The following is a 24,686-nucleotide window of genomic DNA, read 5'->3' as shown; positions in this document are numbered from 1 at the left end:
TGTTTTTACAGTTCGTGCGCTTAGAAATAACGATTAAAACGGTGTAACAATAGACAAATATAAAAAAAAAAAACACATAGCGACTTTAGCAGCAGCAACGACGATATGTTGTGTATATTTTTTAACAAGGAATATTTTCGTCGTTTTCAATGAATGATTTATTAAATATAATCAGCAATATTTATTCATAACATAAAATTTAAAACCAAAAACTAAATAAAATTATCCGTACAATTAATATAATATAATTTATTTATTTTCAGACAATAATAGTCCATATTTGTTAGTATACAATTTAACTTATTCTATGTTAGTATTACATAATTAATATTTATTTATTTATTATTATTAATTTCTCAGAACATGTAGTTCAGTGAATCTCCTGTACAAGTCTGAGTCCATTCTTTCACTAATTAAATTCAAAATTTTATTCGAGCTTTCTCGAACACGCCGTACTAATGACGCTACCTTTTTGCGCATAATAGCATAAAAGTCATTAACTCCAGCATCAGCAAACATAGCTGAAGCACTGCAATGTCGAGGAAGCCAGAATAGAGCTCTAAATACATTATTGTATTGAATACGTAAGGAACTGTAGGCCCGTTGTGTAAAGTTTGCCCATAGACTGCCAGAATAGAGGTTTTGGCAATAAGCTTTAAAAAGTGTTATTTTAATTTCTCTTGTACATCTAGCAAATCTATGTGCCAACATATTACCCCGGACCGACAATGCCCTACGCTCTCTCTCAATATCTTGGTCATCACTTAATGTCTCAGTCATGATATGACCAAGATACTTGAACTCTTTAACTCGACTCAATGAAACCCCGTTTAACTCTATAGATGGTACAAGGTCAGATAAAATATGTTTCTTTTCTTTAAATATCATATATACACTTTTCTTAACATTATACTTCAAGCCATACCATATTAATAGGTATATTGTTTTCTTTTTTAATAATGAGAATTATCATATTAAGATTTTATTGAAAAAAGTACTTGTCATATTTTGATACACACAATGGTTAGTATATAATTATATTTTTTTCATATTCATTAAAATTACGTTTGCAGCCAAGATCCTAATCGCGGAGTAGATTCATGAGCAAAAATTACTAAATACAAACGTCATAGTATTATTACACAAACGACAAAAAATTATATGACACCAACAACTATATCATAATAATAATGTTTATTTTTGTTATTTTAAAACCAATTGAAAAAACGACATTGAATTTTCATTAGGTTAATCGACTTCAGACCGAACTGAATAAACTCGAGTATTTTTGAGGAACTCAACACGTATCGATTAAACTTGATTATTAGTATTCGATTGTTAGAGCTAAAGGACTTCCATTAAAACGGCAAACGTTTTGGCAATTATAATTGTTCTGTGTTGCCACCTTAGCAAAAAAAGCTAAAAAAGTAGCTAGAATATTGAATTCAAAATAACTCTTAGTCTTTTTTCCTCTCGATTTATGGTAAATAAATCGGCCACAGCCCCTTCAATGCAAAACTTCGTACATAAATGAAACGATTGTCTAGTTTATTGGAGTTCCTCCATATTATTATTGCTTTTCCTGCAAAACTGAAGTTTCTTGTCGTTACCGTTAATTGATTTATATTTTGTTTCGACACAATTGATCACTGTTGCTCATAATTGAGCAATTTTTATTGCTCGTGAAATTGCACTTTTACGATTTTTAACCGTGGAATAGATAAAGGGCGAGATTTTAGGGGAGACTTACACAAAAAAATGTGTCGTTTGTGGAGATATTTTTTTTTATAATATCCGGTTAGGCATGTGACTCCACTCCACCTGATGGTAAGTGGAAATGGAATCCAAACGCGAAGGCGACTAGTACGCACAGCAAGAATGAGCTGCACTAGTCACCCTCGCCATGCCCGCAAGATGCCTCTTCACACCTCGTTTGAAGGCACCCGGGTTATAAGAGGAGAGGAGCACGCGTGCTGTAAAGAGTAATTTCTTATTAGCGTACAACGAATAAGAGTCGAGATGGCCCAGTGGTTAGAACGCGTGCATTTTAACCGATGATTACGGGTTCAAACCCAGGCAAGCACCGTTGATTCGTGTGCTTAATTCGTCTTTATAATTCATCTCGTGCTCAGCGGCGAAGGAAAACACCGTGTGTGTATACACACGTGTATTCCATCAACCCGCATTGGAACAGCGTGGTGGAATATGTTCCAAACCTTCTCCTCAAAAAAGGAGAGGAGGCCTTTAGCCCAGCAGTGGGAATTCATAGGCTGTTGTTGTTGTTGTTGTTGTACAACGAGTTAGAAGTTTACCGTGACTTTCTGGTGCAGCTCTCTTAAAAATGATGAAATATACATTAAAATTCATACCGATCGTTGACTAGATATACAGAATTCTGAACTGCATTGTTGTTAAGAAATCGTTGAAAGAATGTTTTTTGAAAAGTGAACAATAGCTAATTACCAGGTTTTCAGTCGAACATCAACCTAATCACACACATTGTCGCAACATAGCCACCTCAACGCATGTATACATATATCGTTCCATATGACTGCTCACACACAATGGACTTCCTATATGAACACACAGGTATACGGAGATGTGTAATTATTTTGAACGAGTGGACTTATTCTGTGAATATTCGAAAAGCGACGTAGAACTCGATCATGAAATGTGAAAGAGTTATCGACAAGCGCCATTGGCGCATACATTCATTTTCTTATCAGTCATATATTTTATAGAATTTAAATAATGTATTTAATCTAAATCGTTCGTATGAATGGTTTTTTTCACAATAGCTTGTTGGTTTCTACACAGTGACTTATTATTTTGTTATGTATGATATTGTTAAGACGTTGTGATATTTTATCAATTTATAGGTCACCGGGTTCAGCTTCGGTCAGTTTTCATTTTGATGTATGTTTAGTACCTATTCTATATATAATTAATTATTAATTTAGAAAATTATCTCTTTACATTTTCAATAATAAACTGTAGGTATATTTAAATTAATTTATTGTTCTATTTTAATGTCAGAACTTATTCAAATAAACAGCATTTGTATTTAATTTGTAGTCATAACGTCATTCTTCTACAGAGCGTATACTGTCGGTTATTTCCAACGCCCTATCATGCCCTTTAGCGAGAGGAACAAGAATCCAGTTAGGCGACTAGTGATTAGTCTATAAATAACATTTATATATCGTTTTAAATGCTTTTCAATATAAAAGTATTGTTTCAACGCATACAATTCATATTTTAATTAAAGATCACTAAAAATGGTTACAAGGCGTCATATTATTATTACTTCACTTCCTGGCGCCTAGACGGTTCATTTGCTTCTGTTTTTGTTTTCTGACGCTACTTTAGAATTGGCCCTTTTCGCTGCGCTTCAAATAACACATTAACGTGTACGTAACTTAATCAACAAACTGTATAAAAAAATATTTTATTCAAATAAGCAAATAATAACAAGTACTTTCAACATAAAAAAAAAAACTACCAACCGTTTGGAAAGTAGATTCTAACGAGAATAACCAACAAGAAACCAACTGTTTCATCAACCTATTTTTAAACTAAAAGTCTAAAAAATGTAATTGGCGGAAAGCCTTTGTTCGAATCCGAGTCTAGGTGGGTTTCATCCACACTACATTCCACCGCCATACAATAGTATTATTGTGTTTGTAAGTGAGCCAATGTACTATGAACTATTGGGACAAGGAACATAAAATCTTTGTTTCCAAGTATTGTGGTGTTTTGGCGATGAGAGTATAGTTAATACTTCTAAAATTGTCAAAGGTCATTACGCGGCGGTGACCACTTACCATCAGTTGATCTATTTGCCAGTCCACCTACCCATATGTTATTATAAACAATCATTCGGTAATCTTATCTTATCTTAGAAATGTGAAAGTGTGAATATTTGGCAGATTATTATTTAATCTCGCTGGATCGTCTTATGTCATAATAGATATTTGTGATGTGTTGATTTTTTATATAACTTTAACAGTTCCACAAAATATACGTAGCCGACAAAGTATTCGATTTTCTCTTCAACATACGAAACTAAAAGATATACAATATTTGTGTTGAGCATTTCACAAATAATTAATATTTATGTAATGATAATTGAATTAAAAACGCATTTACGAATTATGACAATTCGTTAGCAGTGCATCGATTCATTAATTTCCATCTTCATATTAATTATATTTTAATAAATTACCTTACATATAGAATAATACAGTTCGGATTTTAATAAAGAATTCTTATGTGTTCCATAATTTGCTTTATATTATGTATGTTGATATTAATGTGCCTTCGTATAAAATAATTATAGCTAGTCTATGAAACCACGGAGATTCAAGTTTTTTATAGACACAAATAGTGTATCTGTAGATTAAGTGAGCATTAACCCTCCATATCTTGATTCTAGGATTGCCCTTGAAAGGAACCTGTCTGATTTCAGGACGCGAGGTGTCGGATAAACAACCTTTCATATACCGAAGCAATGATCGCACGCGCACCACAACAACACCGCTACTTGATGCGCGCGCACGCATGTCGAACAGCGCGAACGCGACCGGACCGCGAGATATGTGACTTCGAAATTTAAATTTTGACAGTTCCTTTTTTAAATTTCAAACACAATGCGGTTTGTAGTGTTGTGTTTCAGTGTTTGTGTGTTGACAGTGGTGGGACAGGACATCGATGCGATGCGGAATATGCCCAAATATGACTCGAGATACGATTACTTAGATGTAGATGCATTATTTAATAGTAAAAGACTAGTGAGGAACTATGTTGACTGTTTGATTAATAGTCGCAGGTGCACACCTGAAGGAAAAGCCCTGAAAAGTAAGTTTTACTAAAGAATAAACTTTTAATACTGCACCAATACATACACAATAATAGTATAATAGAAAAGTTATAAAATATAATAATCGTGTATACACACTTAACCCTTTATTATTACTAGTGGTCGCACAGTGGTCGTGATTATCATTATTATTGAAAATATCAGAATATACTTTCCTATTTTCAATTCTTAATAAAAGAAAAATGGACTACACTGCATTGCTTTGCCTATTTACTACAACATACAGTATTTATATTTCTCTGCAGTTTTGAATTTATAGCATTCAATACAGAGAAATTTTAGGAAATTAAAATGAAGTGTCTCTCAAACTTAAACACATTATAAAAATTAAATAAAAAGTGCTTGAGTATAATATTACTTTAGAAATATTAAAAAATGTTATTTGACGAAGCCAGCTCTAAGACAAAATTAAATAAAATACTTATATCTTTAGAGAGCATGAATAATATTTATTTACTTGACCTTACACTTGACCAATTTCCGATACTACTAGACGGCGTTGTAGGAAAATGCTGTAATGATCGACGTAATTAATAAACACGGTCCGTTTTGATTAACCCTGTTCTTCCCATAAAAGGAAAAAGGTCATATATTGTACACATAGGAATATTAATTCATCAAATTTTATATCTCATAAAAAAAAACTGAATTTTAAACTGGCGGGAAAAATCTGTTATAATGCAACGCGTTGATGGCTAATAAATAGTACGTCTGCTTATGAATTTCAATGTTGATATAAAAAAAAATTCGTATTTAAAAAAAGTTAAATTTATAAATGTATACAACAGACAAGTATTATAGATAATTAAATACGATACATATGTACGTAGAAATAAGATAATAAATCTATTGTTCATAAAAAAGGCTAACCACAACTTACATTACTAACAATTTCTTCTCGCAGGGCCTGATTTGATGATGACAGGGGAGAGCAATCAGGGGAAATGCTATTCCCTCCACATGAGAGGGGCAACAGAAATTCCGACGTAATACAATAATAAAGATAAATATATACAATACAATACAATATGTAAATTACTTATAGCTTACTGACAGAAATTGAAATATTCAAATTAATTATCATTAATATAATTGTAAGGTTCTCCACGACTCTGTTGCTCCAGGACCTCAGATTCTGAATTCACGTAAAATTTAAAAACAGCTTTCACTGGTAACAAGAGTTCTTGAAACATTAACTCGATGATTCGTATATTATTTAAACTTAAAGACTAAATTATTTGAATGTTTAAAATAAAAATCATATTGTATTTATTTTTATATAAACTTAAGTCTGATGAATTTATTTTATAGTGTGCCATTAAAGGTATTTTAATTACTAAATAAATTAAAATGTAACAAATTAAATCTTTGATTATTTAAAATTAAGTAAGTCATTAAAGTAAAGAGAGAGCGAAATAATTGAGCTAGGTTACATTATGTAATATCTTAAATAAGTATAAATATTATCAAATAATTTTAATTTATACATATTTAGAATAATTTTATATTTTCATACGAATATAAATTTAGAAAAATATATAATACTGCGGGTTGGTTTTCTTTCGTGTTGTATATCGATAACAATATTTGAAAAATTATATATTTCAAATTTGAAATTCGCGTAATAAATGTTTTAGGTCGAAATAATTTAATTTAAAATAATATAACAAACTAAATCTTAAATGAAATAGACTATACTGTTAGAAATACTTCTTTATTCTAATACATTTAAATTATAATTATATACTTATTAAACTCATAGTGTATCCGTTTTCGTAAAAGTGTAATCAATTTTAGAACGTCATTGGTATGGCTGTATAAAATAACACAAGATGCTTTCCCGCGCAAACGATTATTAAAAAAACAAAAGAGAGTCGCGCATGGAACGATATTTGAAGAAATATTGTAAATTTCGATTTGTTAACTTCAGGGCAATAATATTTTATAAAAATAAATACATTTTACTGGCGTATTTATTAATACGAAGGTAATAGTGTATTCCATTCGAAGTAAAAAAAGATAAATAAAACATTTGTTTACTTATTCCATTTCTGTTAGCTCTATATACACGTGCATTAACTAACAATTCTTGATTAATATATTTTTATTTATAACAAGTCTAGTTCACTTAATTATTTGTCCGATTGCAGTTTCGACGACATCCAAAAGGCCATTTTTTCGCAAATCCATATCGAATATAATAGATTATTCATGCTCTTGACCAATATTTTTTTTGATTTGATGTCAAATGTTAAATTTAATAATGTCAAATTTGGCGTTTGTTTTCTTATAATTGGCTATACCTACATACCAGCCTTTAAATGGTATTTAAAATCACGTTGTGCTTACTGATATAATTAATACTATTACGTTAACTGTAATATTATATTATTATCTAATTATTATGTACTGAAAGGCAAGAAACAGAACGCATAGATATTTTATAGTCCACGAGAAAAAAAGGCGGGAATTCAAGCTTCGCTGTATTCGACCACAGATAAATAATACAACTGTTGTAAATAAATATATGTTTTGTAATTCAATTAATTCATCAAGGTTATGTTAGCATATGTATTGCTAAAAATAATGCAATACATTTGCGTAATACTAAACTTAAATAAAGTTTATATAAAATAAAAACGAATGATTTAACATTATCACAAATTGTAATTAAATCTATAAAAAGTATAACAATTTATTTAAAAATGATTTTGGAAGGATAAATTATTTAGGTACTTACCAATAAATAAAATATTTACCCACACATGATAAAAGTGTATTAATAATTTTTTTTTCACTATCTTATACCCGCGACCTTGTACGCGTTTGAATTTAATAAAAAATATTATGTAGCCTAAGTTACTCCTTATTATATCAGTTATCTTCCTGTGAAAGTCCCGTCAAAATCTGTCCAGCCGTTCCAGAGATTAGCCGGAACAAATAGACAGACAAAAATTGTAAAAAATGTTATTTTGGTATATGTGCCATGTAAACGTACATATGCATTAAAAAGGGCTATTTTAATATTACAAACAGACACTCCATTTTTATTTTATGTAAAGATGGAAAAAAATGATTATTCACAAAATATGTATATGTTTTTATAATATGCAATACAAAAAGAGTAAAAGTAAAAGTTAATTTCGGAATTATTTCAAATGATTAAAATTCTTTACTATTACAAAGTAAATCAATAAAATCAGATTTTTTTTACCAGTGAAAAGAAAACGGCAATTTACAAGAATATTGTGTCCCCTATATATTTTGTGTTTAGAATGTCTTGAAGAAAGAAGTTGATTACTTTGAATTACTTTTAATTTATTTCATTTTAATTTTTCGATTATTTTCATCGATCCATTGAGTTCCTTAATATTTCAAGCTGCGAAATCAAATTCGCTCTTTTGCATTATTTATATTGTGAAACACAAAGTAACAATTTGCATTAACTTTTCTATAAAATTAAACATTAAATTATTCATAGTCACTATATAATTAAGTTATTTAATTGATTACGGGAATATCGACATAACATTACTTATTAACATTATCATATATAAAAAAGTATTGTTGAAGGAAAATATTAAATAATTTAATTAATGTAAATTAACTTGCTTATTAAAAAGATAAATTATATGTAAAATTATATGGAAATAACCAATACGTTTTCCCGTCAATAAATTACCTACGACTAGGAAACAGATCACTTTAAATTCCGTGAGGTACGGTCTGCAAAATAATGGGTGCTATTTTTAAGATACCATAGTCGTGTGTAATAAATAGCGGCACAGGTGTTATTAACTAATCCGTCTTAACGATAACATAAAAAAAACTACTACATACCTACCAAACATGTTAAATTGATTTGTGTAGGTGTATCTTATTCATTTAAACCACACTATAAACAGAAGTAAATGATAATTTCAAAAAGGTCATAAGTTACTATAGCTTGTTCCGACTACCTGTATATAGTTCCGAAAAGAGATTGCAGGTTTTAGTAATGTAATAATTGAGCCCCCTCTTGCGTTTATCGATAAGTGGATGCGACTTTCACAAACGTACGATTTCGCCAGAAACTAGTAACATTATAAGTGGACTGGAACTTCTTATCTTGGTCACCAGCCAAAGGTACGTTTTTATTAGTTTCGGTTGATTTCCTTACTATTTTTGATAATTTAAGAATACATTTTGTAAAAAAATAAAAACATTATCAATCAATCTATAATAATTACGTATATTAGATATAGAACAATATTTAATTATTATTAAGTCCTGGTCATTACATGTCAAAAAAGTAATAAAAGATCTTTCGAAGAAATTGGTCCGCACTCTAGTGATTTAATAGCTGCACCTTAATTAGCTAAAAGACTGAGCCTAGTACTTCCGAAACGTCATAGTCTTTCAGCGTCCCAGCGTCCTGAGAATTAGATAAAGGACAATTTACATTGTTTTTCGATAAATGTCACAATGACAGAAATAAAAAAAAAAACAAAATGGGCAGACGTTTTTATTATAATGCCTAACTGAAAATCAACTTAATATGCATAAAATTTGAAGTGTGATTGGGAGATGGTTTTATTGTATAATATTGTTACATAAGTAACTGCGCTTCACAGTTTCATACGCTTGAAATTTAAACTATCGACGTGACTAGAGTGAATTTCATGTTTTTTCTAATGAAATATATTTGTAATAAACAGCATTTTATATATGATAACTTTAAAGGTAAAGCTACTATTATCGTCACTATGTATTTGTCAAAATATTGTCTCACATTTTTTTTTTAAATTTGATATTCTTATTGTAGCTAGTGTCGTACACGCCTGTAATGGTGTACCACGCAGAATAAGTCTGATGTTCTATTATTAACTACTATTTTTATGTGTGTATGCCGATGGTGTGTCTTTTAAATAAATAAATATAAAACAAAGTCCCCCAGCCGCGTCTGTCAGTCTATGTTCGCGATAAACTTCAAAACTACTGAGCCGAGTTTCATGCGTTTTTCACTAATTGACAGAGGGATTCATAAGGAAGGTTTAGGTATATAAATTATTAATAAAAAAGCAACAATAAATATGTATGTATAAAAAATGATGTCCACAAATATAATTTAATTTATGTATTTATCATAGAACTCACTAATGCCCGGTATGTATGCAATGTCACGTTATTTTTAAATATAATATATTATCCACGTCACGCTATGTCAGAAGCAATCAAGCAAGTTCCTATATACAAAAATTACAGACTATCAATTCAATCGGATGAACCATGTGTAAAGGCACAGAATAGGCAAAAATAATATACGATATAGAAGTCTATGGGTTATATAAACACTTTCATAATATTAGGCTATAAGTAGTATTTATTTAATGTGTTTTAATTTTAAATACTCTTTTACGATCAGATAAAATACATAACGATAAAATAATCGTTGAATCAAATTATTATTCAATTATTGCTCTGAATATATAAGGCAATCATACCTATTTTGATATCTATTTACTTTAAGGTAAGAAAAATTAATGTAATCATTAAAAAAATATGTGACAAAATAATAATTGCAGTTACTGTAACTTATCGTATTTATAAATCGCGTTAAATCCGACCGACTAAAAATTAACTTTCTTAAAATATTATAATTACTGTAGCCAAAGTCGCATATTACTTTTGACATTTCACGATCGGGCTTGTTCTTAGAGATTAGGAACATGTTTGTACATGGTCACTTAGACAGATCACGTTCGATATTTAAACTTGTCTGAATTGTCAACGTCCAATCAACATCCTTTGCCGGAAATGTGCCTATAGCACGATGCATTGAAGCTCTGAACCTCAGCTCTATGCCTTTCATATCCAGCCGGGTCCCACCTCCTACTTCGGGTCATCAGTCCACTTGGACAGCCATATGATGCGTTTATCGAACCCCGATTTCCAGTTTAGGATCGCTGTTCCAGCGGCCATCGGTTTTTCATAATAAGTTGCCTTCCCACTGCCACTTTAGCCTACTAATTTTGCAAACTTCTCCGGATATTCTCATTGCTGATTTTATCCTTTGATAGATAGATTACAGAAGATTTAGTCACAAACGAAAGCGTATTGTTGTAATCTAATAAGTAAATAAGTAACATGACATGACATGAGTCGTGGTCCCGGGTTCGATTCCCGGCCGAGTGAATGTCTTTATCAATGTCATTATCATTAGTTTTCTATGTTTTCTTGGGTCTGGGTGTTTGTAGTACCGTCGTTACTTCGGATTTCGATAACACAAGTGTTTTAGATACCTACTTTGTTATCAGAGTAAATGTATGTGATGTTATTAAAGTTATTAATTTCGGGATATTTACCATGTTTTTTATTTTTGTTCGGTGGAGCTCGATATTTCGACATTGTCTACGAATGTCTTGTTCACGAGTCTCGTGAAGACTAATAAAAATAACCATGTTAATTTAAAATTCTGTATGTGATGTTGTCTCATATTTATATTTGTAGCAGCTTACTATAAATACACAACAAATAATAAAAAATATAATTAAAACTGATGTTAGTTTGTTACATAAATGATTTTATTAATCAATTAAGGCGGAATAATAAGCTTAGGCAACAATTAAAATAGAAATACATCCGTTAGAATTGATAAGAGTATTGTAAAATAAGATAATTATGTTAAAAAAATATAATTACAAAGTGAAGGCTATAATTATGGCAATTGTAATTCCAGCATATACATAAGTAAAGTCTGTTCCCGCGATAGTTACGGTTCCTCTGTACATTTTCCCTCGGTGAAATATCATATGACAATTAATTTGGAAAGTCGTATTTAAAATAAGGTTCTTATTCAATTCAGATATAATACGGTATAAACAAATATATATCGTTTATTCGGAGGAAGACCACAGAGGCGTGCACTTGAAGAGGCCTATGTCCAGCAGTGGACAAGAACAGGCTGATGATGATGATGATGATGGTAGAAACTAAAAAAAAATGGCAAATATATCTATAATTTTGCACATGTAATATACCTATATGCTTTAAATAGCTGTTTACTGCAATCAGCATCAAGCTTCTCTTGATGTCGCAGCTGGGAGGTAAATAGTGGCATCGGCTGAATTTTATAAATCAAATGCTACAACAGTTATATTATATGCAAGTATTAACCATGGAAACACAGAGGGAAAAAATGACGTGATATCATAATAACAACGAGGAAATATACAATTTTTATGATACCTGGAAAATACACTAGCTATACATATGTATGTATCTGATAAAATCTTTTACAAAATAAAATAATGAACTGATGACGAAAAATGTCTAACAAACTTTAAAGATTTCTTCCTTATAGTGTCTGATCTATTAGAACGGTCGTGATCATCATAGCATGCTATTTTGTTAGAGCAGATGTTGTGTGCCTCAAGACCATATATCACTTTTCTGCTGGCAGAGAGTCAAACACAAGTCACAAACACAAGCCCTCGTATTTTTTTCCAAAAAACTCTTTTTTTTTTTTTGTTGACGCAGGGTAAATCTTCATAGATACCCGAACCGGATAATTTAAAAAGATGTCGCAAAATTAGGCTATAGGCCTTCCAGTCAAAATAGAAGTACATTTTCTGAAGATATTTAAATTTAACAAAGTTTCACATTGCTAGACAAATGTTTTGCAATAAATGTGTATATATCATTGCTTATTTGTTTATATGTACATATGTTTGTGTTACATCGGATTAAGCGTTTTCACAATTAAGATAATCAATATCTTTTGTTTTCTTCTACTCGCGTTTGTCTATTATGTTTTGTTTATTTAAACATGGGTTTCTTGATTGACATTATTTTATCTTAAAAACTTTTAACTATTTTAAATATTTCAAAGTATCTTGCTGGCCACTTGATGAACACTGCGTATGCTTATTCTAGCTTATCGATACATATACAATACAGCATTGTAATAATATCACTTTAAATATTAAACTGTTACAATGTAGGTTTAAATAATCTGAGGATCATTACTTATGCCTTTTTTTACTCATAGATGAATCATTTTTATTGTCTGATATTAATTGCTGTACAGATAAATATTTATTAATGAAGATCTTTTTTATGTTCGTAACAATTTTACTAAAGCCAGCAGTTAACTTTGAAGCTTCCGGCAATATTTTTTTTTCTCATCCTTCTGTTAATGAAAGAAAATGTATGTGACCACATTACTCACAAACGCCACGCTCCATTAGCCGGTAGTATGTATGTTAACTTAAAACGTTATTTCATATATTTTCTCTCTAAATACGTATGCGATAGGAGTTACAAAAATAACTAAATAAATATTAAATAACAACAATTAAATGTATAAAAAGTACACATGTTATATTATATTTACATCCAGGATAGTCCCCATACTTAATTTTCTTCATCATTTAGATTTCTTCGACTTAGATAAACCTGACAATCATTTTTTTTTTAATATTAAATATACAACAATTGCCAAGGATAACTTGCTAGTAACAAAGAAATCTTTATATCTCATTATATTACCATCGCAAATGATCGAAAAACATCAGGTGATTAAACTTGACCTCAAAGCAGTGATATGTTGAAGAATATTTCAAGTTTGGATGTTATTACTTTTTTAAATGTTCGAATGAAAATATATCCACACACTGTGCCTTTTCTATTTAAGATTCATTTAATTTAATTTGAATATTCATTATGACAAAAAATGCCACTTCTATAACATGCTAGGCAGTATTATTATGTACAATGCCTTTAGTTCTATTATTGAAGTAACTAAAATTAAAGATATATTAAAAACATTATAATATTTTCAGTGTTGAGCTTAATATTTTCTGGCTTAATCCTCATTATTTCCGAAGAAATTCGAAGAAAAAAATTACCCCTAATCCTTGGTAAAATGCACGTACTGTAACAAATAGGCCACTCGACCTCTTTTACTGAGTACGGGGAAAAGCGGTGGGTTGAGGTATAGCTAGGGATAACTGTACACTTGTCACATGCCCTAGTTAACAATCAAATGAACTGGTAACAGTGCTAATGTTTAAATATACCGTTGTAAATACGACTACAGTATGATAGGAGATGTTAATGATTTAACACATTTTTTTATAACACTAGCTGTGCAAAGCAAGTTATTGTTGTAGCCTAAGTTACTCCATATTATACCGGCTATCTACCAGTACAAATCCCATCAAAATCGGTCCAGTCGTTCCAGAGATTAGCCGGAACAAACAGACAGGCAAAACTTATAAAAAACATGTTACTTTGGTATATGTACCGTGTATACCGTAAATATAACAAACAGACTCTTCAGGTTTATTATTTTTATAGATGAATATTTTAACTGAAACTTTGGTAAATTAATTTACTTTTCATGCGATTTCAATTAATTTATCAATGTATTGTCTTAATATTTATAGAATAAACTCTTACCCACTAAAACCCTTGCGATGGCCGTAATCTGCAGGTAATGAAAACATCGAAATAATTTTGTTGTAATGCATCCATTGCTTTTCTTTTTTTGTAGAATTCTACACTGCTGCCATACTACACGACTACTACACTGCTTCTAACTCAGTAGAAGGGGGGCTTTCATCTTTGTCTGCCGTTTTTTAGATTGCTTAAAAAGTCGCATGAGGCTCGAGTCTCAAGACATAAAGTCATCTCAGACAAATTGGTTCAGACTTCTACTATGGCTACGTCTCCTGTAGAAATAGATAAGGAATTCTTGCCTACTCCCTAATAGAAAGCTGTGACAGAGCCATACAGTCAATTCTTCTTATTGAAGAAAAAAATAGCATGAATTGTTTGTTATGGCCTCTGAAATGTGCATAAAAACCTTACCAGCCAAGCCCTCAGTATACCACGAAGAGGTCAGTGACCTGTATCCCACGTTGTAACTGATAGACCATATTGGATCTGTACTAACTGTACTGTATTGTACTGTATTGTACTGTATTGTATTAGTAGTATAAAGAAAAAATCAGACCAGAGACGAATGACTTACTTGCTTAAACAATCAAGAATCAAATATGCATGACTATTTGTATAAGATTGTCAACTTGTAAGGTCATTGAACAGTGAGATGACCTTTTTCGATCTTGATCGAACAATTAACACGAAATATACGCAAAGATGTATGTAGGCAGATAGAACTACTGACATATATTTAACTGTTTCGACTTACAGTTAATCCTTTTAAAATACACACAATTGTTTAAGATGAGAGAAAAAAATTAAAAAGGAAATTAAAGTGCAAAAAAACAAAAGGTAGGTAACGTTGTACATCTCTATGGGTATCTATATGTGTTTACGTGTGTGTAAGCACATAAAACTTTCTTTTTGGTAAAAACATTTCAGTTATAAGTACCCGCAACTCATTTATTTTAAGTTAAGGTAAAAGCTAAGCTATAACAATGTTGAATATAGTTATATCATATTGATAGGAAATAAAGCTTGTATTAAATGAATAGGTGATGCGCAAATGATTCAGATTACTAAGAAAGTGCAAATAGATAAGCGGCGTATCAATCAAAGGCGTGGGAGGAATACGTAATGGCGACCTTGTGTTAACTATGTCATCTAGCGGGTCCCAGCACAGAACACACTATCACAAATGGCACCGAGCTCATTTACAACAAAAAGCACATCTACACATAGCATAAAACTTAGTCGCTTACTGCTGCCTGTCTCTATATACATATGCTTAGATCTTTAAAATTAAACAACGGATTGTTATGCGGGATTTTTTAGTAGAGAGATTGACTGAAGGGGAAGGTTTATGTGTATAGTAGGTACATGCACAATATAGTAGACAAGCACTGATAATTTTAGAGGTCTCAACATTGCACCTGTGCGAAGCCGGGGCGGGTTGCTGGTTCATAATTAAAATGTCATTATTATATTTAATTTAAAAAATATATTACATGCAACCAGTATTGTTTTCGGTTTGCGACGAATAGTAATAAAAATTTAAAGGTCCTATGTAAATATACATATCTCACAAGCATGATTTTCCCGAGAAGGCTATAAGACCTTTTACTTTTGCTTGAAGTTATAAATGTATTTATATAGAAACATACTTTGTTTCATAAGATGCAGTTGCATTTTTTTATAGCTCCGACCTTCATAATTAATACGCATTTTTAGTCATATGTTTTTTGTTAAAATTAAAACAAACCAAATGTTGTCGATGAATTTAATGGAACAAGTAACATATATTTTTTATATCGTTGTATTTTAATATTGAGATTTACATTTATAATGTTTAATATCTGTCCGAAACGGTTCATGTCAAGACCGATTCCTGACCTCCGAATCTCCTGACTGAATTTCAATCACAGTGACAAATCTCAAACATAATCCAAATAATTTACTGCCATTTCATTTGTATTTTTTACTCTGTGGTCCCACATATGGCGAAATTGTAAACAATAGTTTCGTTGAACAGAATGCGTGGAATTTAGACTTATAGGGCATTTCACTTTTTATACGTGTTATAGTATGAAAGATCGGTTAAGTATTGTTTAGTAATAATCTGTCGCAAGACGAATTGCTAATACCCGTATAGATTGTTTGTAGTGATGAAATGAAATAAAAAATATGAAAATTGCTCAATTCGTAGTAGTGTTAGTGACATTATCTTCTCGTTAGCTTTGACTAAGACAGAATCGCATATGATTCAATTATAAAGGACATGTTATTATATGTGATATAACTTTTTCTGTCTCTTTCTTTAGCTGCAATAGTAAATTTCGTAATTAATATATAAAAACTGTAGGTATATATAATGCGTTACATTAGTAAATATGATTAATTTCAGCGCCCAGAACCAGCGCCCGTTGGTTGAACAAATAGCACTTTTTTTTTATTGGAAAATATATTTTTGAGAATTAAATAAAACCTCTGTAGTAATAATAAGGTATTATTTGCAATCCATTACGAAGGTCAAGGTTGAAAGAGTCGCAACATTTAATTTTGTCATGCGGTCTTAAATTTTAATACTAAGTGGAGCTATTGATAATTGTGGTACGTAATTTCTTTTAGATAATAAATAAATAATAAATAATAAACGTTTATTTCATCAATAACCAAGACATTACAATAACATCTCAAAGGTTGACTTCCTCTTTTGAGTGCCCTGAGCTCCCGTGCCAGAAGAAGTCGCTCTTCCTTAACACACTCATACTTTAATTCAAAGTTATAAGATGAAACAAGCTAAGAATTACAAAAATACATATATATATATATATATATATATATATATATATATATATATATATAATAGCTAAACGTAGAGCGCGTTCGCGTGTGTGTGTGTGTGAGAATGTGTGTGTGTGAGATAAAATCAAGTGATGAATAAAATTAAATAAGTTAAAATAAGTACGGTTATATAACAGTCGAACAAAATTCAGTCATTAGATAATTATTATTATTTTAAAAATATTTTTATATCATATACATACAACTCTTCATATATAATAAAATAAAACACAGCTTGTATTTTTTACTTCACTTTAATAATAATATTATTGATGTTTGTATGAAAAGATGGATGTATTTTACACAAGTGATTGTAAAATAAAATTACAATAATTTCGATAACATTAAAATCCTTGAGAAGTAACGGGACGATTTTAAATACAATTAGTTGTATGTGTATGTATTTATTTATTTGTGTTTACGTATGTGTTTGCGAAATACAATATAATCATTACTTGAATATCACTGCGAATGCAAATCGACCAGTCTAGAAGAATAGGTATTCGCATGTTTTTTTTTTTATAAATTTAACGGTAATTTTAAGATTCTTTGTATTATCTGTAACATTTTGAATTAAGAATCTTAATTAATATTAAAAAGAACTTTTTTGTTTCTTTACTTTTTTGATCGACGTTAGTTTTTTGTGTTTTTTGTTCTGAACATACAGAAAAAAATTAATTATCCTTGCTGCCCAATCTCAGGTATCAATCTTATATACAAATAATAATCTCACGTTAATTAATAATTATTATAACTTATTTAAAGTTAAAAATAATATAAATATATGTATCTATATGGTTTTAAGACAAAACATTTTAATATATTCTATGCCTTATTCATAGTAGTGATTAACGCGAGTTTTGAAAATAACTTGTAATCTGCATCTGAATTATATTTACAGTTCTATTATATACAAATATACAACTAAATATCACACTATTTATGCGATTGCCTAAAAACGGAGTGTTATATATATTTTCAGAGTTCACGTATATACCTACGTACTTTCTTCACCTGTGTCATTTTCCACCCTAACTTTAAAATGCCTGCATAGCGATTCTGTAATAATTATCGTCGTAATTCACTCATGTAATGTTGAGAACAGTCTTAACGTGATTAGTGATACGCCATTTTGTAACGTATATATATCATAATCAGTGTATAATTTACAATGATAATCAATGTCGCATAACACATTTTGGCTCGCTGCGACGAGTTTCGAGTTTATGCTTACAGAATATCTATACCTGCTAACCTTATTTGTATGTGTATCATTGAAATCCTTAAAAACCAAGGATCGAGAGTAGATGTATTTTTTTCTGTAACACTATTTAGTTTAATTATTTATTCTTATAATATAATATCATTCCAAATTACTAATCGAAAAATTCCTCCAAATTATATTCTGTTAAATATAATAATATGATCAAAAAAAAATTAAATATTTGATAAATTTACAAATTGCTGTATCGTATTATAATTGCAAATAATTACCTATATTATATAAAGAATAAAAAAAAATTACCTATATTATATAAAAATCGATGGACGGTCGTAAACGATTGAGATAATCATTTAATCAACAATCAAAATAATCTTGATATGAAGTTAAAATTTAAAAACAATGAATTATATTTTTTTAAGAAAATTTTGTAAATAGTAAACAACCCATAAATGTCATTCTACTGAGCAAAGTCCTGCTCGGACAAGAATATTTAGAAGTTATAATTCCATCACACTATGCTACGTAGATATACAAGTGTCCGAATGTCATCCGATATACATATAAATAGCAGTGGCGCCTACCCAGCTTTGAACCTGCTTCAGTCAAAATACACTTGTACCATCCAATTTATGTGTTACACATTGCGTGGCCATCTAATTTATGTGTACTATTTATACAACTAATAGATTTATAGATTTTAGTAACACTATTTAAAATATTTGATTGTATCACAATTACACGTGATTTAATTAATCGGTTTACATTTTGACATATCACAAAAAATTGTTTGCTAATAAAGGGTTAACACGTAAATTAAAAAATAACTGATATTAGTGAATTATAAACTGTTCATTGTGTTTGTTTATGTAATCTCACCTAATTATCGAAGCATTTGCAACGAGATGTTAATTAATAACAAACAAAAAAAAAACACTATTGAAATGTCTTAAACGTGAGACAATGCGTAGTTGATACAACGCATACAGGCAATGGTCCTACTTGAATGCTCAAAGAAGGTTGTACTTAAACATTTTTTTAGGAAGTATACTCAAATTCCATAACCGTTGAATCTAACAGTATATTATTTCTATAAGGTACTGGGTAAGTGAGGCACTGGCATAAACAACAGTTAAAATAATTCTATGACATGACGCGTTTGACATATAAAGTAGGATGTACAAGTATTATGAAACAAAATATTATGGAAATGTTACTCATAAACACTATTACAGCTTTAGTATACTTTTTAATTTTGTCAGGATGTCCGCGTGACCGACCGAGCTCGCTGTATACATTTTCCATGGCTCCATTTACCAAATTTCGCAGGACACATTATAGTGTACAAATTCTCCCGCCATTTTATTCAGGTCATTAGCCCCTTTAGGTCATCGGGCCGTATTATGTACCAATAAATAAAATGTATGTTTATATGTTTGTCCTCTGTGCGTCCCTAAGCCATTGATCCGATATTGATAAAACATGACAGGTTCTTCTTTGTACATTACGAGGGTTTTACTGGCCCAAAAAAAAAAACAAAAATTGTTGTTTGTATATATTTTGTTTCTTACTAATATTATAAATGCAAAAGTGGCCACTTGTTATACTTTCACAGCTAAACCTTTGTACGGAATTCAATATAAAAATTGGTATGGAGCAAGCTAGAACTCCAAAGAGTCGTATATACTTTTTATAACAAAACCCTACAATTTCCTTATCACGCAGGCGATACCGCAGACGAAACGTTATGCAAAGTGCCATAAAGCATAACGATTCAGGTAGATACTTACGTTTTCATACATCGCATTAGAATTTGACGTTTCATCCGCACCACCTAGATGTCCGAAACTCCATCACAGCGCTATTTTTAACACATTTTCTGCATCGCTACCGGCGTTTCCTAACAGATAAGTAAACCTTGAAGAAAAGAGCCTACACATTTATAAAGGCTGCAAATGTCTGGATGATGACTACCGCCATCATATGAGGCCTCGGATTATTTGCCAAAAAATTACATTAAGTTGTAATACAAGCTAATAAAAATAAATTCTAGGTATTGTATTGATGCCATACCATTTCTGCGAATATTCTTTAATCGTTGGGAGCGTAATGAGATGTGACTGATGTGTACGCAGTTTCTATTGTATTATAATATATTCGAATATCATCGGTACTTAACGCCTTGCTTTGTGACGAGGTCAGTAGATATTTTGGTCATCCAACTGTTCAATGACCTTACAAATTTGCAACTTAAACGATGTTGTCAAATCTTATTATATATTTGTTCCGCTTTATCGATTTGTCAATTATATGTTTATTGTTATTGATACAAATAATATTTTTAATGTAAAAACATAAATTTGTTATTCAGATATTAGCGAAGTTAAAATGCATTTGCATAATACCTATTGAACCAAACCCGTCTGGGCAGGTGCCACCCACTTATCATATATTCTACCGCCGAGCCGGTTTGAGGGGCGATTGAGCCAGTATAACTACAGGCTTAAGGGACATAACATCTTGTTCCCAAGATTGGTTTCGCATTGGCATTGGTGAAATTTTCCTGCTCATAGACACGGCCAATGTATAATAATATGTATTTGATATTTTTTACTGGGATAATAACCATTAATTTAAACAACCCAATGATATAAGAATCATAGACAAATTATAGTCCACAGGATTGAAACACAAAAGAAAAAGAAAACTTAGAATTATAATGGCAGCGGTAATACCTACCGAAAACATCTGATAAAAATTTAGATACAGATTTGGTTCCGTATATTTAGGATCAATCGGGCATTTTTAGGGAACACACGTGAAGATTAATTTCATTCAATCAATGAAATGACATGATGACAGTAGGATATTATCAGGACTTATGGTACGAAGGTATAAAAGTGTAGAATAAAAAATCTTTTCTAAGTCATTTGATTCATTTTGTCTTTCTGTATCCTTAAACTGAGAAGTCGCCTCTTGAACACGCCACTATAAAGTAGAAGTAGAAGATTAATCTGTTGCAAAATTTATTGTTTAAGTTGAGAAGTCGCTCGGTAAATACGTCACTGTTTCAAGTAGAAGATTAATCAGTTGCAAAATTTTAAGTAATTTTAAAATAATTTAACAAAATTATTTTTTTTAAAAAAAGTTTTATTAATATGAGTACTAGTTTTCGCCCGTTTGTCTTCCGATGTTGGGTAGAATCCTTGCTCGTGGTTCAAGCTTGCTTCGTCCAAGTTTCAACAAATTCGGTATTAGGAATTGGCGGCAAAAATGTAACTGATCGCAGACAGATAGACATAATTACTTTCGTATTTATATTGTAGAGTAGACTATCAAAACAAATATAACAAATACGAAGCAGGAAAATTTAAATAAAATGAACTAAAAACACACAAACGAAATATACAAAATTGGTAAGTTGTAAAGTTTTAATTGTCAAAAAAAAGGAATGATGTCGGAATTTTCTTATAATTTGAGTGGCGCCCCAACTTTAAGTAAGCGGGTATTTCCTTATTGCTAAAATTAAGATAAAAAAAGTCACAGTGACATTGAGAATAGTCTACTGGACAATTCAAGATCATATTATACCTACAAAAGTAACCCCAAAGAAATTGAAGATCGAAATAAAGGTATAAATAAATAAATAAATAAATAAATATTAACAATCCCTTCAGCTTCACCAATAACCAAAATAAGCCAGGTCCCTAGTCTAGTCCCTAGTTATGTCCCTAGTTCCCTGTCCTTGAATTACATTAATTCACTCACTTTTTCTCTTCTCCCGTTATTATGTACATTATTGAGTGGTAGAGTCAATTATGTGTGCGTATTAAAAGGTAATTCCTTAGACAAGATTAGACCATGTAGTCAAATTCAATTTTAATCTTTAAATATAGTGGTGTGGCAACTGCATACTAATTTCCATATAATACAGTGTATATGGAAAATGAATGGGGAAGATGGTCATCAAATTGTAAAAAATATATTTTTTGCTTGCTAATAAACAATAATCAGCTGAGATGGATTAGTGATGAACATAAATTAATTATAAACGGAGATGCACGCTCACACCCCAAGCATGTACCAGTGAATTAGTATTTATAATTGATTCTTTAAATTATCCTCTTTAAAATACTCAGAACCAAATCTTTTTGTTTCATTATTGCTCATTTTTTGTTACTTGTTTTATAAAAAGAAATAAATTATAAAATCTGTCTGAAAAATGCTTTTGTGTCATGAATAATTAACTAGAAAATGTAGAACTCAAAATTAAATTTTATTTTATTTGATACTTATTATAGACATTATTATCATTATATATATTAGAAGATAAGAAATAATTTATCAGTAGCTGTTATTTTTATAGTAATAAAGTTCTTCCTGTCCTTATCCAACGGGTATTCATTTTGTATTTTAATATTATATGTCGATTTTATATAATTTAAGATTATTTCAAATACTCGTTCCTCAGAATCGTGACGGCGATGTGAAACCATAACCTTCCTCAATAAACGAATTATGACTAAATAATGCAAAACGAATTATTCAAATTAGCCATTTGGTTCCTGAGGTTAGTGCATTCAAGTACAAAAAGAAGAAGTTGCGAGCGTTAAATAATTATAGACTATCAAAAATTTTGATTTTTTTTTTTTCATTTTGAATAGTTTTAACTTATTTAAGTAATATCAATTTAAAACAAAAGACTTATGTATGAATATAAAACGTTGCATCAATTATTAAAATACTAGTTGGTAATTATTGTTTTGACAATCGTTTGGTGATTGTTTAAATACCGAATTAATTAAAAATGCCTTAATTATATAATCAATATTTATAACCACGATATTAATGCTAGCTCATTAACAAGGATACCTTGCATTTGCTTGTTTTATAAAGGCCCAAGAACAATCGTTATTATTTTAATATTATTTAAAGAATATACTGCAATCGAGGTCGTTAGCCTGATCTAACTATAAATGTTTTTGTTTGAAAATCTCGTTGGTTACCATCTTAATGTTTTATGATCTTATATATCATTTTTAAACCAGAACCAAAAAAACAACTGTATTCTACCCGGTCATAAAATTACTTCGCTTGAGTTAAATATAATATGTGCAAAGTTAAAACGTTCTAGCTATTATTGGGGCCGCGTACATCTCAACTTAATAGCATGGAAACTACGTATAGCCTATATATATATTTCAATAGTAGGAATTGGTGCTTAGTGCATAATATAGCAGAGCTATTCGCATTTTTTTATATTTATATTGGACTAGCGATTCTGTGAAGGACCATATTGATCATACATTCTTTGTACAATGTATTTAAATTACCTAATTGGATTAGGATTAATGCTGTATTGATTAAAATCGCTTCAAAAATAAGCCATTATTCTCGTAAAATGTAAATAAAAGATAAAACAATGGTTATTGTGGGTTATCCGTAAGAGATAGACACCATTGAGGACTTTTTGAATACCTTATACGATGTACAATACTGTAGTACATTATTTTGATATTTCTCGTAGGGTTCAGTCAGCTTCACAATTTAAGCGCAAAAAAATGCGTTTATTACAAGATTACTTTAGGAATCGCTAAAATTATTTGGGTCTCTCTACTACATATACGGTGCATGTATAATATATATTTAGACTTTCCTATTGATTCAATCTATCTATTAAAAAAACCGCATCCAATAGCGTTATGTTATTTTAAGATGTAAGCATACATATGTAAATAAAATCATAAAATCCACAACAGCGCGATTTCTCAGACATTTTCTGCCTCGCACAACTACTTTGTGGAACCAGCTTTCGCCGGCGGTTTTTCCGAACCGATACGACATGGGAACCTTCAAGAAAAGAGCGTACTCCTTTCTTAAAGGCCGGCAACGCACGCCCCTGGTGTTGCAGATGTCTATGGGCGGTGGTAGTCACTTTCCATCAGGTGAGCCTCCTGCTCGTTTGCCACCTATGCCATAAAAAAAAAAAAAGAAATATATATGTAGAAACAGACTGAGGTATACGACTTTGTCTTACACTATGTAATGATGATATTATTTGTAAATGGAACCTATGTTTACCTTTATTCCGCATCTATTGGATTATTAAATAGATTCGATTAACAAAAGTACCATAATTCCATATTATAATAATATTATTAATCCTCATTAATAATTATAAAGTGATAAAAAAATTTGTGTTATTAGTAATAATTTATTTGCTTTAAAACTAACCATGAACTTTAATTTTTTAATTAAATTGCAAAATAAAATCTAATTTACGTTTTCATTATAATTGCAAACATTTGTCTCTGA

General features: G+C 30.4%; 1 protein-coding gene across 1 annotated transcript in view; it reads left to right on the top strand.

Moving 5' to 3' along the window:
- The first annotated feature begins 4,488 nt into the window (after positions 1 to 4,488).
- LOC124537386 overlaps positions 4,489 to 24,686 on the top strand; it is a 44,721-nt gene continuing 24,523 nt past the window's right edge. Inside the window, exon 1 of the mRNA XM_047114217.1 lies at positions 4,489 to 4,857. Within this exon, the coding sequence (XP_046970173.1) occupies positions 4,650 to 4,857 (208 nt within the window). The 5' untranslated portion in view covers positions 4,489 to 4,649. The remainder of the gene's footprint in view (positions 4,858 to 24,686) is intronic.

The sequence above is a fragment of the Vanessa cardui genome, chromosome 18 (genome assembly GCF_905220365.1).
Source record: "Vanessa cardui chromosome 18, ilVanCard2.1, whole genome shotgun sequence".
Classification (NCBI taxonomy): domain Eukaryota; kingdom Metazoa; phylum Arthropoda; class Insecta; order Lepidoptera; family Nymphalidae; genus Vanessa; species Vanessa cardui.
This window is presented reverse-complemented; position numbering and strand designations above follow the sequence as displayed.